We start from the raw sequence: 15,891 nt of genomic DNA, 5'->3' as shown, positions 1-15,891 counted from the left end.
CCTGCTGAAGACGACGATGTCATCTATGTATGCTGTGGCGTAGTCGCGATGGTCCTCTAGGATCTCGTCCATCAGCCTCTGGAATGTAGCTGCTGCGCCGTGTAACCCGAACGGCATGGTGACGAATTGGAATAGTCCGAACGGGGTGGCGAACACTGTCTTCTCCCTGGCCGCCGGCGTCAGGGGTATTTGCCAGTACCCTTTCGTAAGGTCGATCGTTGATAAGTATTCCGCCCGCCCCAGGCGCTCCAGTAGCTCATCCACCCTGGGCATGGGGTATGCATCGAACTTCGATACCGCGTTTAACTTACGGAAGTCGATGCAGAACCGTACAGCTCCGTCCTTCTTCGGGACCAGTACGATGGGGCTCCGCCACTCGCTCCGTGATTTTTCCACCACTCCCCACCGCAACATGTCCTGCAGCTCTTTTTGGACCGTGTCCCACAACTTCCGGGGGATGGGGCGTACCGGATCCCTCACTCGACTCCCCGGTTCTGTCGTGATCTCGTGGCATGCCCGGGTCGTCCTCCCTGGCCGGCTCGTCAGGCTGGCTGCCGCCTGCTGTAGTACCGCCCGAAGTTGTGCCGAGGACTGCGGTACCTCTCGTATTGCGAAGAGCAGGGGTGGCAGCAGCTTGTCCCAGTCTCGTGGGTCATCTTGGACCAGCCTCCGCAACATGGCTTTTAGGGTTTTGTTGAAACGTTCTACCAGCCCGTCCGTCTGAGGGTGGTAGGCTGCGGTGTGAATCTTCTTTATCTGCAGCCATCTGCACAGCTCTTTCATTAGGCGCGATACCAAGTTCGTCCCCTGGTCCGTCAGGATCTCTTTCGGGAGCCCGACGCGGGCGAACATTTTCACTAGCTCGTCGGCTATTGTGGCCGCGTTGGTCTTGCGTAGGGGAACAGCCTCCGGGTAGCGGGTGGCGTAATCAACCACCACTAATATATACTGGTGCCCTCTCCGAGTCCGCTCCAAGGGCCCCACGAGGTCCAAACCTATCCTCTCGAAGGGTTCGGACACTAGCGGCATGGGTACGAGGGCCGCCCGTGGGACCCGGGCCTCTGCTGTCCGTTGGCACTGGGGGCATGATCTACAAAAGTTCTTGACATCCTGGTATACCCCTGGCCAATAAAACCGTTGGATCACCCGTTGTTGTGTCTTCTCAATTCCCAAGTGCCCGGCCCAGGGATTGTCGTGGGCCATCTCCATCACCCGCCACCGGTACGCTTTTGGGACGAGTAGCTGGGTTTCCCCGCCTGCTGTCCCTGGGACCCGGTACAGCCGGTCCCCTTGGATCTCGAAGTGGGGTCCCTGTTCGCTCTGCTGTTGGGTCCCCTCGTCCTCCACCCGGGGCTCTAGCGCGTTTTCCCAGGCGTGCTGTAATGACGGGTCCTCCCGCTGCAAGGCTAAGAAGTCGCCGGTATCGACCTCTAGGGTCACCCGCGCCTCTTCCCCGTCTAGCCCCTGTGGGGGCATCGTCTCCTCCTCCTCCTCCTGGGTAGCCCACGCCTCCCGCGTGTCCCTTACGCCGGTAGGGCCCCGTTCCCCTAGCAGCCGCCGCAGCCCGGGCCAATCCCGGCCTAGTAACACGGGGTAGGGTAGTCGGTGAGCCACTGCTACTCGTAACTCCCCGCCCTGGCTCCCGTCGTGTAGCCTCACCCGGGCCGTCGGGTACGGCCGGGTGTCCCCGTGTACGCACTTGATCCAAACTTGGGCCCCCGTGTGCCCTGATCTTCCCAACGCGTCTCTCCGCACTAACGTTTGTCCACACCCCGAGTCTAGAACGGCCTCTACTACCTCCCCGTTCAAGCGTATCCGCCTTATCATGCGGGCCCGGCTTACCTCCTGCCGCGGGCCCTTCCGGGGTCTAGGTTGGCCGTAAGTGCAGTCCATCATAGGGCAGTCCCGACGGATGTGGCCTTCCTGGCCGCACTGGTAGCACGTCGGTTTTGATTGGATCCTCTGCGTGTCCTCTGCCCTCTTCCCGACTTCGGCCCGGGGTTCCCCTTTTCCGTGGTCCTCAGTGCCACGCCATACCGGGGCCAATCGCCGCTCCGGTCCTCGGACTGGGGGGCTTCCAGCCCTAGGCCCCGTGTTGTCCCGCCCTTCCTTCCCTTTGGGGCTAGGGCCTCCCCGACCCACCGGGTTGGTCGTTGCGCCTACCTTGCCAGGTCCTTCCAGCGTCTCGGCTGCCATGAAGTGCTCCATGAGCGTGACCGCTTCCTCTAGGGTCCCGGGCAGGTGTCGCCGGACCCACTGTTGGCCTTCCGCGGGGAGCACTTGCAGGTACTGTTCGAGTACGACCAGGTCGGCCACCTGAGTCGCGGTCTTGGTGGACGGTTCCAGCCACCGAAACCCGGCTTCCCGGATCCGCTGCGCCACTGCCCGTGGCCGCTCCCCTGTTGCATATCTGGCCGCCCGGAACCTCTGCCTATACGTCTCGGGCGAAATACCGAGTTGGTCGAGAATCGCCTCCTTGACCTTGTAGTAGCACAGCGAGTCCCGGTCGGACAAACTCCGGTAGGCGAGTTGGGCCGGACCGGACAGGTAAGGGGCGAGTATAGTAGCCCAGTGCTCTTGGGGCCAACGGGCCGCCGTGGCCACTCGTTCGAAAGTTACCAAGAACGCCTCGGCGTCGTCCTCGGCCCCCAGTTTGGTGAGCCTGATGGGGAGTCGCGCTGGGCCCGCCGCCTCCTCCTCTTCTTCATTGGTGGGTCCGACCAGTCCTGTCCCATCCTTCAGCTCCCTCACCAGCTGCTTCTGCTGCTCTCTAAACTCGGAGGTTAGTTGTCGCAACGCCTCCGTTTGTTGTCTCTGGAGCTGGCGCTGGCTATCCACCAGCCATTCTACAATTTTGTCGGCATCCATGGTGCCGTGTCCTATTTGAGATGGCAGTTAGGATAGAGTGGCCCTCCGCCGGTGAAAACGAAAGGCAAAACAAACCACCACCCTCGCACCCTAGGTTTCAGGGGCGCAAAAGCACCCACATTCTCCACCACGTGTCACGGGGCGCGACCCCTGTCCGCCGCCCCCACTGTTTTGTTTACAGTCAGATGGTGCCCAATGCACCGCTTGCTTGCACGCCTCCTTGGCGGAGTGGGGGGTCCGGGCCCGCCCTCACTCCGGACCCCGACCCAGGGCCCTGACACCGAGAGCGTGCCTCTCGGTGGTAGCAGGGGGGTAGTACCCCAAACGCACCTGCTCCCGGGATACACGACCCGCCCTGGGTCCAGCTCCACTCCGCCGGCCGCTGCCCCGCTTACCGGGTTGCTCCGCTCCCTGCCTTCCCGTCCGGGACCGCTCCGCTCGGGGCTCCTCTGCCCGTGGCTCGCCTTCCCTCCTCCTGGCTTTCCCCCTGCCGCTCTCGTTCCGGCCCTTTTTTGCTCCTCTCTACTTCCGGGTTCCCCCCTCTCTCCTCCGTCGTCGCACTCGTGACGTCACCCGCCACGCTCCCGGGCGCGCCGTGATGACGCGCCGCGGCCTCCGCGTCCCCGTTCCCTGCGTCCTCCGGCGCTGAGGCGCCTGCGTCCCTCTCTCCCGCGGCCCCCGCTGCCGCTTGCGAGTGGCGGGGCAGTTCTGCCCCGTCACAGTGTGTCATTAATGTTACTGTCCCAATTACTGCGTTAACAACGCTATGTGCTAATTGGGAAATATATTGTTTTGATTTTACAGGAACTGTATACATGGATATGAAACTATATTGTTGAGCTTTTCAATACAGAGAGAAATGTTCTGAGCTCAGGAGATTTGTTCACTCCTAACATTTTGGTTGTATGTCTTTCAGGTGGCAGAAATGCATGGGGAGCTTATAGAATTCAATGAGCGACTACACCGTGCATTAATGGCAAAAGAAGCTCTTGTATCCCAAATGAGGCAGGAACTTATTGATTTGAGAGGACCGGTAAGTGTGTTTGTGTATTTCACATTTTGCTTTTTCTCTGATTCTCGAAGTATACCACAACATTATAGTTTCAGAAGTATTTCTCATTGTAAAGATCACTAAAAATAAAATGAATATTGTTTTATGAAGAATAATTGGTTAATGCATCTTTCAGGAACTCATGACCTCTAGTCTTTCTTTGTTGTTTAACTCATCTTTAGCAGTGTACATTACCAGAAATTGAAAAAAAAGAATAGTAAAATTAAACTTGTATTTGAATAAAGAACTCATAAATTGCACTTTATCTTTATTACTAATCTGAATTTTTTATAATGAAAAGTTAGCACAATACATTTAGAGTAACTATAATTGGCAGGTTTTCATGTAGCAGGTTCCATGTATTATCTGTAATGTTCAGTCATCTATAGTCAGTGTATTCTTGTATTCTGAAAATACTTTGTAATGTTCCTATGGTAATTGAGTTTCTCAAAGATAAGCTAATGCATTTTGAAAGGAATATAAAGGCAAATGTATTTTAGGCATGGAGTGATAAATATAAATAATTGTTATATACTAGGCAATTGAAATAAAAGATGCTAAGGCATTGGAAAGAATGTGTTGATTTTCTAAAACAAAAAACGATTAAAAGGAAAATAGAAGTAAAAAGGTACTGTCTGTGCTAAGTTCCATAGCTTCACCTTCACATTACCAGCAATTACTGGACTATATTTGTTGTGTCCCCGTACATGGTGACAGAATGTTACTTCCCTCCCCAGAGCTGTGGTTATTTGGCTTCCATTTTCTGCATCCCCTTGCTATACAGTTTATCACCTCTCTGCATTGAAAGTCAATATTTCCACTCCCAAACTCCAGAATGCTCTGTTCTGCCTCCTATGTCTCATAATCCTCCTTTCTTTCCCACACTCCTAAATTGACTCAACTCTATCTACTTCTGCTCCATTCAGCACATTGCACTACTTTTCCAGGTCTCTTCCTGTAGGAGAATACTACCTTTTGAAATGGGGCTTTCAGGATCTTGCATCATCTGCATGGAAGACAGTTTTCCATAGACTAGGAAAAGAAAACTACTTGTAACTTATCCTCAGTGGAATACAGTAGGGACCATCACTCAAAGAAGAGGAGTTTACTTATCTGTATTGGAAGGTTCTTTGAGCACTATGGTCTACATTTATATTCAACTTCCCACTTTCCTATCTCTCTTCTATGGATCCATCTTATTTGTAATGAAGAAGGAACTATAGAAAAGGTCAGTCTGCCCAACCCTTCATTAGCTTGGATGGAAGCATAAGGCGAGTCAAGTGCATATGTGGGCCAATGGACTCTACTTTCAAATTCTTTGACTTTGGGGGTGTGGCATGAATGCTTAATTACAGTGGAATATTGATAGAGATGACACATCTTGAAGAACATTCCACATCAGGTAAGTAAGTGTCTCTTTTTTTATGAACTGAAGCCTAGGCAACCCATTATAACAAGATAATCTTCTGCGGAGAGAACAATTACTTTTATGTGAAACCTGTATATGCTGGCTCTTAAATATTGGAGGATAGATAGACATACCTCTAGGCATCTGAGCATTCCAAACATCTCAGACTTCAAGCATTATGAATTCTGTAGCTCCTACTTTTCAGATTTGCAGATTGTACTGGTGAAATCTGTGGTGAATAAACAACTGAGTGGGATTTGTTTCCCTGAAAACAATTTTAGAGAAAGTTACTAAGGAGGATCATTTTGTCAGCATAAGTATTGCTGAGGTGGGATGCCTGCAAGATCTTTGAGAATGCTGTACATTGCTTTCTGTTTTTGAGCTGCTGCTGAAGCTGTTTTGAGACACTTGCCTATGTTGCTTCTGAGAGACATGGGTGGGTGACAGTTCCTGCTGCTTTTACGTTTTCCCTCAGCTATTGCTTTCCTTTGGACTTTCAGGTTTGGAAGAAAAGGTTGATCTGAGGTTTGTGCTGGTTGAAGTGGGCAGTGCGAAATGGTGTTTTTGGAAATATTGGGATTTATTGTTAGGTAATATGGTCTATTCAGCTAACAGTTGATTTTTCCTGTTGAGTCCTTAATTTTTTCTTAATTAATTCAAATGTAAGGAGCTCTTGATACCTGTCTCATAGAAAAAGCAAACATTAAAAGTTTTCATTCACAGGGAAACCCAGTATTTCAGGTTTCTCATCTGTTTGCACTACCAGCAGTCAGCTACATAGGACCAAGTACTGCTCACTTCACCTAGTGTTATAGCCCCGGGCACTGTGGTAATCATATATATAGTAGCCCAATGTCTGTGAGTCTGTAATGCTGAAATTCTGGCTGTTCCCTCTGGGCGGCGCTGTTGTCTGAAATGCTGGCTGTTGCCTCTGGGCGGCCCGTGCTGCATGGGGAGCGTGGGGCCCAAATGGCTGCTTGCGCCGCTTGCTTCCCCATTGAGCGGCGCAGAAGTCAGCCGAGTGCTACAGCGGGAGGGAAAAGGAGGTAGAGTGGTGAAGTACATGGCTGTTTGGGGTCCCCCATGGAGGCCCAGCTGAGCAGCGCAGCTGAGCAGCGCAGAAGCCAGTCGAGCACCACGGCGGAAGGCGAAGGGGGGCGGGGCGGGATGGTGACATGCGGTGTGACAGCAGCTCTAGGCCCCGCCCCCTGGCCGTGAACGTCACCGCCCTGCCCCCCTTCGCCTCCCGCCGTGGCGCTCGGCTGACTTCTGCGCCGCTCAGCCGGGCAGCTGCGTGAGAGCAAGTTGCACAAACGACTGTTTGGGCTTCATGCTCCCCATGCAGCATGGGGAGTGCGGAGCCCAAATGGCCATTTGGGCTCCGCGATCCCCAGAGTGAGAGTCAGGAGCGGGGGATAAGAGAAAGAGAGAGACAGAGAGAGAGGCAGGAGGTGGAGGAGAGCTGAGAGAGGGAGACGGGGAGGCAGTAGGAGGAGGAGAGAAAGAGAGAGAGAGATGGAGCGAGAGACCAGCGGCTCAGGAGAGAAGACCGACGTGGAGGAGAGACCTGAAAATACCGTCTTATGACGGGCTAATTGGCTAGTACACATAATAAATAATAATAGTCTCAATGAAGTAAGTGAGTTTTGTCTGAATAAGGGGAGCAGGATTTGACCTGTAATATTTCTACAAACTTCCAAAAACCAAGGACATTTGATAGAATTTACCTGATGACTTTAAGACAATTGCGAAGTTAATCTCAGATCAATTACAACTTGATTGACTCATTCCAATAATTTACTATTTTAGTTAATGTAATATCTTGGCACTTTTTAGTTCTTTAGCTCGATAGAAGGTAGATTTTAATAATGTAAATTATTTATTAAACACTGAATCAGCCGTTAGAATATAACTAGCTCCCTAATGATCAAATAATCTTTCCTTTATCTGGGGTCATCTTGGCGTGCAAAATATATTAACTTTCAAACTTTACATAACTAGACAAGACAAATTGCATTATTAGATGAATGTTGTAACAGTTCTAATATATTTTTTTCCCAAGACTGACCTTTTAGAAGACATAATAACTTTGTCCTTTTCAATAGATGAGTCCTCATTTCCCTACTGTTTAGAAACTTGACCAAATTCCTTCTTAGTTAGACTATTGTTATCTGTAATAATTAAGTCTAATTTGTTCCACCTCATCCAGTTGGAAAGTAAACTACACAAGGAAAGTCTATTACATAGCTATGTAATGTCTATCTTGCTCTTTCCACATCAGAGTGGGAACTGGTTTCCTTGCAAATTTAAATCACAAACTGTTCTGTTACCAGAAAATATTGCTTTACTTCTAAGAGATAGAACCCACTTCATGTGTATCAATTTGACATTTATATTTTGAGAAAGCAAGTGAGCCATGTAGCAGGGTTACTCTTTGTGGAGAATGAATCTTTTCTTTCTTGACACTGTCTTTCTCATGAAATGACATAGTCTTCCTCTTATATGAGTAGATTTCTTGTGGTTTTAAAAAAATATATTTTGTCCTCTGTTTTTCTCCCTTATGGGGAAACTTTGCACTTCTGAGTCCTATTAAATAGAGTACAAATGGAATATAAAAGCTGGGAGGTGAAAATGAGGAAAAAGCAAATCAAATTTCTCTTCATCTAGTGTTATAATAGCTATGTGTATCAAGAGAGGTTCTGTCAGGAAGACAAAGGAATTCACAGTTGTACCTCGACAGTACCTTCCATATGAGTAACTAGTGCTTAACAAATGTTAATTAAATATGAAATTCTCTTGTAAAGCATAGATATTATCACACTTTCATTTTGACAGTTGTATTCAAAGGTACAGACAGATGTTAAGTAATGTGCTAAAGGTCGTATAATGAATTAATTGGAAATAAAACTATCCATTTCTTGCTGTAATCACTAAAACAATTTCTCACCCTTTAAGTAACCTTACTATTTTTGTTCCCCAAGCATATAGCCTATTTATTCTTTTGCTTAAAAATGTTTACATCCATATTTTTATGTGAAGGCTCTTTCTATTTTAAATGATGAATTATTTCCTAATTAGAGTGGTCACAAATTTGAATTCAAGTAACTTTCCAGGAAAGAATGTTACAGCCAAATCGCTATTTCTGTTCTATTTTACAGCTACCTGGGCTTTAAATTTAAATTGCTGAAATGAATTCCATCTCTTAACAGAGTGTAAGCTGCCTAGTTTACTAAAACTGTTCTGGTAGCATCTGTTTTGAATAATAATAAAAATTGACAGGCAAATTTTGAGAAAGTGAGAGACATTCAATTCAGTTGGAAATAATGTAGCATGGAAGACTAGCTAGCACATTTAAAAATAGTTTTATTCATGAGGGAAGCAACTCACATTTGCATACTCAGTATTAACTAAATGAGACTGTTATTCATTTGTACGTATGTGGCTTTTTAATGACCAAAACTTCTTCAGCAATTTTGGTAGTTTAAATAAAGGCAACCTCATTTCCCAAGTTTCTTCTGATAAAGAACTCTTTCCTGATCTCAGTGACTCAGCTAGTTTACCATGCTGAATTACACTGTCAGGGGGACTGCTATCAAATGATAAAAGAACTGTATGCACTTATGCGAAATATTGCTTCTGGCACATTGAGAAGTACACACTGATATTACACTATGCCAAAAAAAAAGAAGAAGCAACAGGCTATCTTTGGAAAGCCTGATTGTTATCTTGCTTATTGCACCTCTGATGCAATCTCTTTCTGGGCTTTTGGCCTACGTTTATAGGGAGGTCTCCATCCTTAATTCTCTCTTCCCTGTCCTACTGTTCATTCACATCCAAGAACTAGACAAGCCCACAAGAGGGTCTCACCTGTGAAAAATGGTCATGCTCCCCTTTCCACACCATTTATATGCCAACAGTCTGCAGCTTGCAATCACTTTGAGGGCTTTGAAAGTAAATCTCATTTTATATCTACATCAGCCATTATTTAGCAGAGCCTTTCCATCTGCTTCATTTCATCTGTCACATGCCTTTGAAGGGAATTTTTTCCAGTCAGGGTTGTAATCCTGGTTATGCAGCTGTGATCAGGATAAGCCTGGGAAATTGTACATTTTCGACATTATGAAGTCAACTGGTTTCCATCCCAGTGACAGAGTTGGCACAAATTCCTGGTCACATTCATACAGTCTCTAAAGTATGAACTCACTGCACTCATTCCTTTAATTAGCTCTCTCTCTTCCCCCCACAGTCTAGCACCCTGCATCTCTGGACCAGGAATGTGAACAGTTAGCCGGTAGGCAGGAAGCAGCCCCAAGCCTGCCATGGATGATGTGTGCGGGCGGTGTTCCAATCCGTCCAGAGCATCCCCTGTCCACAGCAGTCCTGGCCCAGCACATCTTGCTCAGGGTGCTCCATCCCAGCCAGAACAGCCCCCGCCTGTGATGGGGGGCACAATCCAGCACAACCCTGTTTAATTGGTTAACCAGTTAAACATAACATTTAACCAGTTAACTGATTAACTGAGATTTTACATCCCTTCTTTGGACTTCTAAACTACAAACCTCTGACTCAGCAAAGAAGAGTGGGTTTTGTTTGGCCTATCTGTCCCCTTGTAAGACTGGGATGTATGAAGAGATATATGATATGCAGAGCCTTTCATCTCTAGCTTTTCATCTTGACTGCTGTGCAATTTGGAACCAACTCAAAGTTGTTACTGTATTATTGCTAATGTTGCTTGTGGGCAGGTATTTATGTAAAATTCACTTTCACAGTTGTCTCTAACTGCTAACCTTGATAGAAAACTTAACCTTGATAGAAAGCAAAGGGGATATTGAATGAATAGGCATGAAGAAATCCTTTACTACTAAATATGGTTACTTCAGGTCAGGATTGGTGGAAGGCTTGTAGATACAGAAAGCACTGTGATGAAAAAGTTAATACAGGTGTTGCTAGCTTATATCTGTCCCAAAGATTTTGCCTCCAGGGCTGGCAGACCAGGACCTTCCTATTACTAAAATCCAAATAAGAAAAACATGAAAAATGCTTTGCATTTTACAAAACTTTGAATAGGTCCAGAAAGTTTCATTTACAATATGTTTATACAGCATTTGCCACAATGAGGTCTAATGTTGGTTGGTCTCTAGATACTACCTTAATAAAACAATTAAATACTTAACACCTACTTTGTCTTTCTGGCAGGTTTAAAAATGGTATAGTGTGAAAGTGTTCTTGAAATTCCCACTATGACATTTTATAAAATAAATACAGATATTTTAAACTGCAAAATGTCTTTAAAACATCATTGATATGTACCATCTCTACCTTAAAGATTGAATTTTAAAAAAGCTTTTTCCAGTCATCTAGTTGTCTTCTAGTCATCTGGCATCAGATATTTAAAACAAAAATCTATCTCTGGATGGACTCTGAATAGTAATCATAATGAAAACAATAATAATAAAAAATTGCAGAGAGTTGCACATCAGTGTGGCATCTCTAAAAGATTAATGGTTTTGCAAAAATTATTTGAAATATTACATATTGAACATATCCTGTTTATTTTAAATGCTGTTTGGAATAACTAGATATTAAAAAGCTTTTTCTCCAGCAACACATGAAAATAGTGAAAACAGTACCTGTTTTTTGAACTGGTATACACTGCTTTTTCTTTCTATAGATCCAAAACAAATCATAAGATTTCCAGTTGTGGAAACACAGACCGCTTGTTTGTATAAAACTTTTATTTTAACTATTTTCTGATTATTTTTCTTTCACCAGCATAGTACAGGTTAAAATCCAGTACTCTGTGGTTCGGCAACATCTGTGGTGCGGCAAGATCATGGATATTGCTGGACCAAAGAGCCCAGCTGCGATTGGGGGCAGCCACGATCAGAAGCACAGTCCGGGCTTGTGTCAGCAGGGCCGGCGACAGTGGGGCCAGTGTGGCTGGGAGTGTTATCCCAGCCAGGACTGTAGGCAATGGGGCTGGTGGGAGTGCAGCCCCGCCCAGGGCTGGGATTGTAGCCCAGTGGTCCATGCTGGCGCCCGGGAGTGGGACTGATGGCCAGGAGGGGAGTCCTGGCCTCCCATGATCTGGAAATCTCCCTGGTTCAGGAACACTCCGGTTCTGAGGGTTCTGGACCAGGGAGGTCCAACCTATACATTTAATATTCAGACTGGGCACTTTATACTATTCTTAGTTTTAATTAAAAATGCATCCTAAATATATATAGTGTTACCTTTGAAAGCATAGCATGAAATGGCTATAAACAGCAGTTGCAAACTACATGGCAACAAAGTTGATGTTCAGCTACTCAGGAATGGAAAGCTGTTCTCTTGCTAGGACACCATATACAAGCTTCCAGCTACTGTTACTCAATTTTCTGGTAGGTGATTTTGTATAAATTTATATCAAATTATGTGATTGACTTTATATTTAGTATATGGTCATTGGATTATCACATGGCATTGCACATGGGTAGCACTGAAGATTTCAAAGTACATAACTTAAAGTTTGCCACTTTTCACAGAATGAATGATTGAAATGATCATAACAAGGAAAATGCATTGAAACAAGTGCATCGAAAAAGCGATCTGCTTTTTTGAAAGATAGCAGCATCCATTCAGTGTGGATGCTATCTCACATATAAGCTGTGATTACTATGAATAGAGTGGCCACCAGGGCACCTGTGCTTTTTCTTCTTTCCTCTTCTTTCAAAAGAACTCCCTCTTCCCCGTCCACACGCACCTTGTTCCAAAAGAGCTGTTTCGGAAAAAGTCTTCTTTCTCGTAGAAAGAGATTTACCAATGTCAGAAAAACCCTTCTGTTCTTTCAATTTTTTTTCAAAAGAATGTGATTGCAGTGTGGATGTAAGTGAAGTTTTTTTGGGAAAACGACTGTTTTTCCAAAAAATCTCTGGACTGTAGACCAGGCCTGCACAATTTCGAAAGCGGCGAGGGCCATATTACTCCAAAGAAAACAGCTGTGGGCCGCAAGTAGGGTTGCCAGATGCTCTCCCAAAAAATACCGAACATGCAGGCTAACAATTTTTGTCGAGGGGGAAAAAAACCCCACGTGTGTCGGGCATACAAGGTGCCGCCAGGCTTCCAGACGGTGCCCAGCTGGGCAGAGAGCGCAAATACCGGACTGTCCGGTAGAAAACTGGACACCTGGCAATCCTAGCTGCAAGGGTAGGTTTGGGGGGGGGGGGGATGATACTTTATTAAGAATTTTTCAATTAAATCGGGCCTGCACAACATACGGCTCCCAATGCCCTTACTCTCTCCTCTCCCAGCATCACCCTGTCCTCCCTCCCACTGACACCTCCCCTCCTGTCCTTTTCCTCATTGTCTCCACTTGACCCCCTGGCATTTGTCTCTCCTGCACCCTGTCCTTTGGTGCCTTCCCCTTTCTCCTGACCTACCCCCCTCCTCTCAGCACAAGCCCCTTCCTTCCCCTCCCTGGCTTCTGCCGTCCAGTTTGCGGGGCCTTTTTGAATCCGGTGGTCACCAGCCGTGACATCATGACGCCACGACACGCCAGCATCCTGGCGTCTGCCTGTGTCCCACCCTCTGGCTCGCACCACGCCGCCTCATGCCGGAGCTGCACATAGGCAGCCTGGTGACGAGAATCACCGCACTTCCCCTGTTTGAGAGTAGATATGGCAGTTTTTTCAGTTAGTAAAGATGATATTTAGTTTATGGCAATAGCAGTAAATATATGAAATTATGAGACTGCATTAAAAATATTATACAGGTAGTCCCTGAGGCTGTGTCTATACTACATGCCTCTGTCGTCAGAGGCATGTAGATTAGACACATAGGCAAAGGCAAATGAAGCCGCGATTTAAATGATCGCGGTTTTATTTAAATTTACATGGCTGCCGCGCTGAGCCGACAAACAGCTGATCAGTTGTTTGTCCGCTCAATGCGCTAGTCTGGACACTCCCCTGCCAACATCAAAGCCCTTTAACGGCAGCCCCATTATTCCTCGTGGGATGAGGTTTACCGGGGCTGCCGATAAAGGGCATGTAAATTTAAATGAAGCCGCGATCATTTAAATCGCGGCTTCATTTGCCTTTGCCAAAACAACAAATCTACATGGCTCCGTCGACGGAGCCATGTAGTTTAGATGTACCCTGACTTACAAACGCATCGACGTACTACAAGCTGCACTTATGACCAACCTCCCATTAAGTGCGACCCCGACTTACGAACAGCACGGTCCCATTGAAATGAATGGGGTCCAACTTATGAACACATTGAGTTACAACCAAGTGCTTGGTTCATAAGTTGTTCGTAAGTTGGGAACCACATTGACAACTCGTGACACTACTCCCTCAAATCATTACCCAAAATTTGATGAAAAAGTCACAATAGGGTTAGTCTAAGTTAGTCTGTGTAACTTTAAAAAAAAGAGTATTCCTGTAGCACCTTAAAAACTAACAAATATACGTACATATAGTATCATGAGCTTTCGTGGCAAAACCCACTTCCTCATTTATTTATGTATTCATTTTGTGAGTAAGTAATAAAACCAAGTAATGGTGAAAAATGCAGTGAAAGAATGCTGCTCTGATAGGACAAGAATTTATTATACTCCTTGTCCGCAGATTAACAGTGAAACATAGAATTATAGAAATGGAAAGCTGGAAGGGTCCTCAAGAGGTTACCAAGTTTAGGACCCTGCCCTGAAGCAGGATCAAGTAACCGTAGACTATCTCTGACAGATGTTTGTCCAACATATTCTTTAAAACCTCCAATGATAGATATTCCACAACTTCCTATGGAATCGCATTCCAAAGCCTAACTATCCTTATATTTAGAAAGTTTTTCCTAAATCTTTACCTACCTTCAGTGGTAATGGAGAACAGTTGATGCCAATCTTCTTTGTAACAGTTCTTAATGTATTTGAAGACTGTTATTCGGATTTTCCTCGGTATTTGGTATTTAGTCTGAAGACTGAACATGCATATTTTCAGCTTTTTTTTTAATAACTCATGTTTCCTAAACCTTTTGTCATTTAGGTTGTTCTTTCCTGGATTATCTCCAGTTTGTCCACATCTTGCTTAGTGTGACACCTAGAACTGGACACAGTACTTCACTTGAAACCTCACCAACTTTGAGTAGAGTGAGACTGTTATCTCATGTGCTTATAGGACATTCCCATTGACAACCCCAGCATGTTGATTCGTATTCAATTTGTAATCCACTATAGCCCTCAGTTTATTTTCAACAATACTACTGCCTAGACAGTTATTCCCAAGTTTGAAGATATTAATTTGATTTTTCTTCCCTAATTGTAGTACTTCGCACTTTATTGAAATTCATCTTCTTGATTTCAGTACAGATCTCCGAGGGTACATCTACCCTGCATGGCTATTTCAGGGGTACCAGAGGTATCCCGAATAGCTACCCAGCATCTATACAAGCCACGTGTTATTTCAAAATATTTTTCAAAATAACTGGCAGGCTATTTTGCAATCCCGTTGCATGAGGGATAAGGGATGGCCCAATATATTGCATTATTTTGAAATATGGCGCTGTGTCGCAGCGCCAGATTTCAAAATAAGTTGTTTTGCAATAGATTCAAAATGAGATATGCAATTTGTGCTTATTTCGAGTTTAGGATGCTGTGTAGACACACTCTGTTCTTCTTCGAGTGATTGCTCATGTGCATTCGAATTAGGTGCATGCGTGCTGCGTGCATGGCTTTCGGAGCCTTTTTTCCCCAACAGTATCGGTCGGGCCATCAGGTAGCCTCCTAGAGTGGCGCCGAAGTAATGGTGCATAAGTATGCCTGCTGGACCTCCCCTCCCTCAGTTCTTTCTTACCGCCTTGACGGTAGCTGGAGCGCTTATCTGTTCGTCCATGCAACCCAGTGTGTGGATACTTAGCATTGTTACTTGTTCTTTTACTGTGTAAATAGTTGTTAGTTAGCTGTTAGGTACTTCTTAGTTTTTTAATCCTCTCCCCTCAGTGGGAGGGTGATGCCAGGACCACTGGGGTTTAAACTTTGTGAGTCCTGTTCAAAGCCCATGCCCTGTGGGGACCCCCATGACTCTTGTCTAAAGTGTCTGGGGGAGGGCCACCTCACTGACTCCTGCAAAATCTGGATGAGTTTTAAGCCAAGGACTAAGAGGGAAAGAGATTCCCATTTGAAACTCTTACTTATGGAGTCTGCTCTCCAAGTGGCGCCGGAGAGAGCTCCGGCAGCATGGAGTGCACCGGCGTCAGTGGGCGAGGTGCCACAGGTGCCTCCTCAATCTACGGCTCTGAAGTCGTCCGAGGCACCGAGGCACAGATCGCAATCCCTGGTGCCGAAGAAGACAAAGCAGCCTAGGGGAAACTCTTTGGGGAAGCAAGGGCACGGGAGATGGCACTGCACCCAAACCCCATTAGACGATTCCCCTCTGCGACACCAGGACAAGACAACTCACCCAAAGCACTAATGAAGAGCTCCTCACAAGAAAGGAGCCCAGGATGGGGCACTCCCATATCTTTGAGGCAGCTAGAGAGCTTATAGAACTCTCAGCCTCACCTTGCCCATCTACGCAGGCCCAACTAACAG

General features: G+C 46.2%; 1 protein-coding gene across 8 annotated transcripts in view; it reads left to right on the top strand.

Moving 5' to 3' along the window:
- The window catches only part of SNX29 (sorting nexin 29), a 463,946-nt gene that overhangs the window by 217,620 nt on the left and 230,435 nt on the right, over nt 1-15,891 (top strand). For all 8 annotated transcript variants that reach the window (XM_075899351.1, XM_014577718.3, XM_014577716.3 and 5 more), the window contains one exon: nt 3,785-3,901. In XM_075899351.1, the coding sequence (XP_075755466.1) occupies nt 3,785-3,901 (117 nt within the window). The remainder of the gene's footprint in view (nt 1-3,784; nt 3,902-15,891) is intronic.

Source organism: Pelodiscus sinensis, chromosome 16, assembly GCF_049634645.1.
Source record: "Pelodiscus sinensis isolate JC-2024 chromosome 16, ASM4963464v1, whole genome shotgun sequence".
NCBI lineage: Eukaryota > Metazoa > Chordata > Testudines > Trionychidae > Pelodiscus > Pelodiscus sinensis.
Note: the sequence above shows the minus strand (reverse complement) of the source record. Positions and strands in the feature narration are given on the sequence as shown.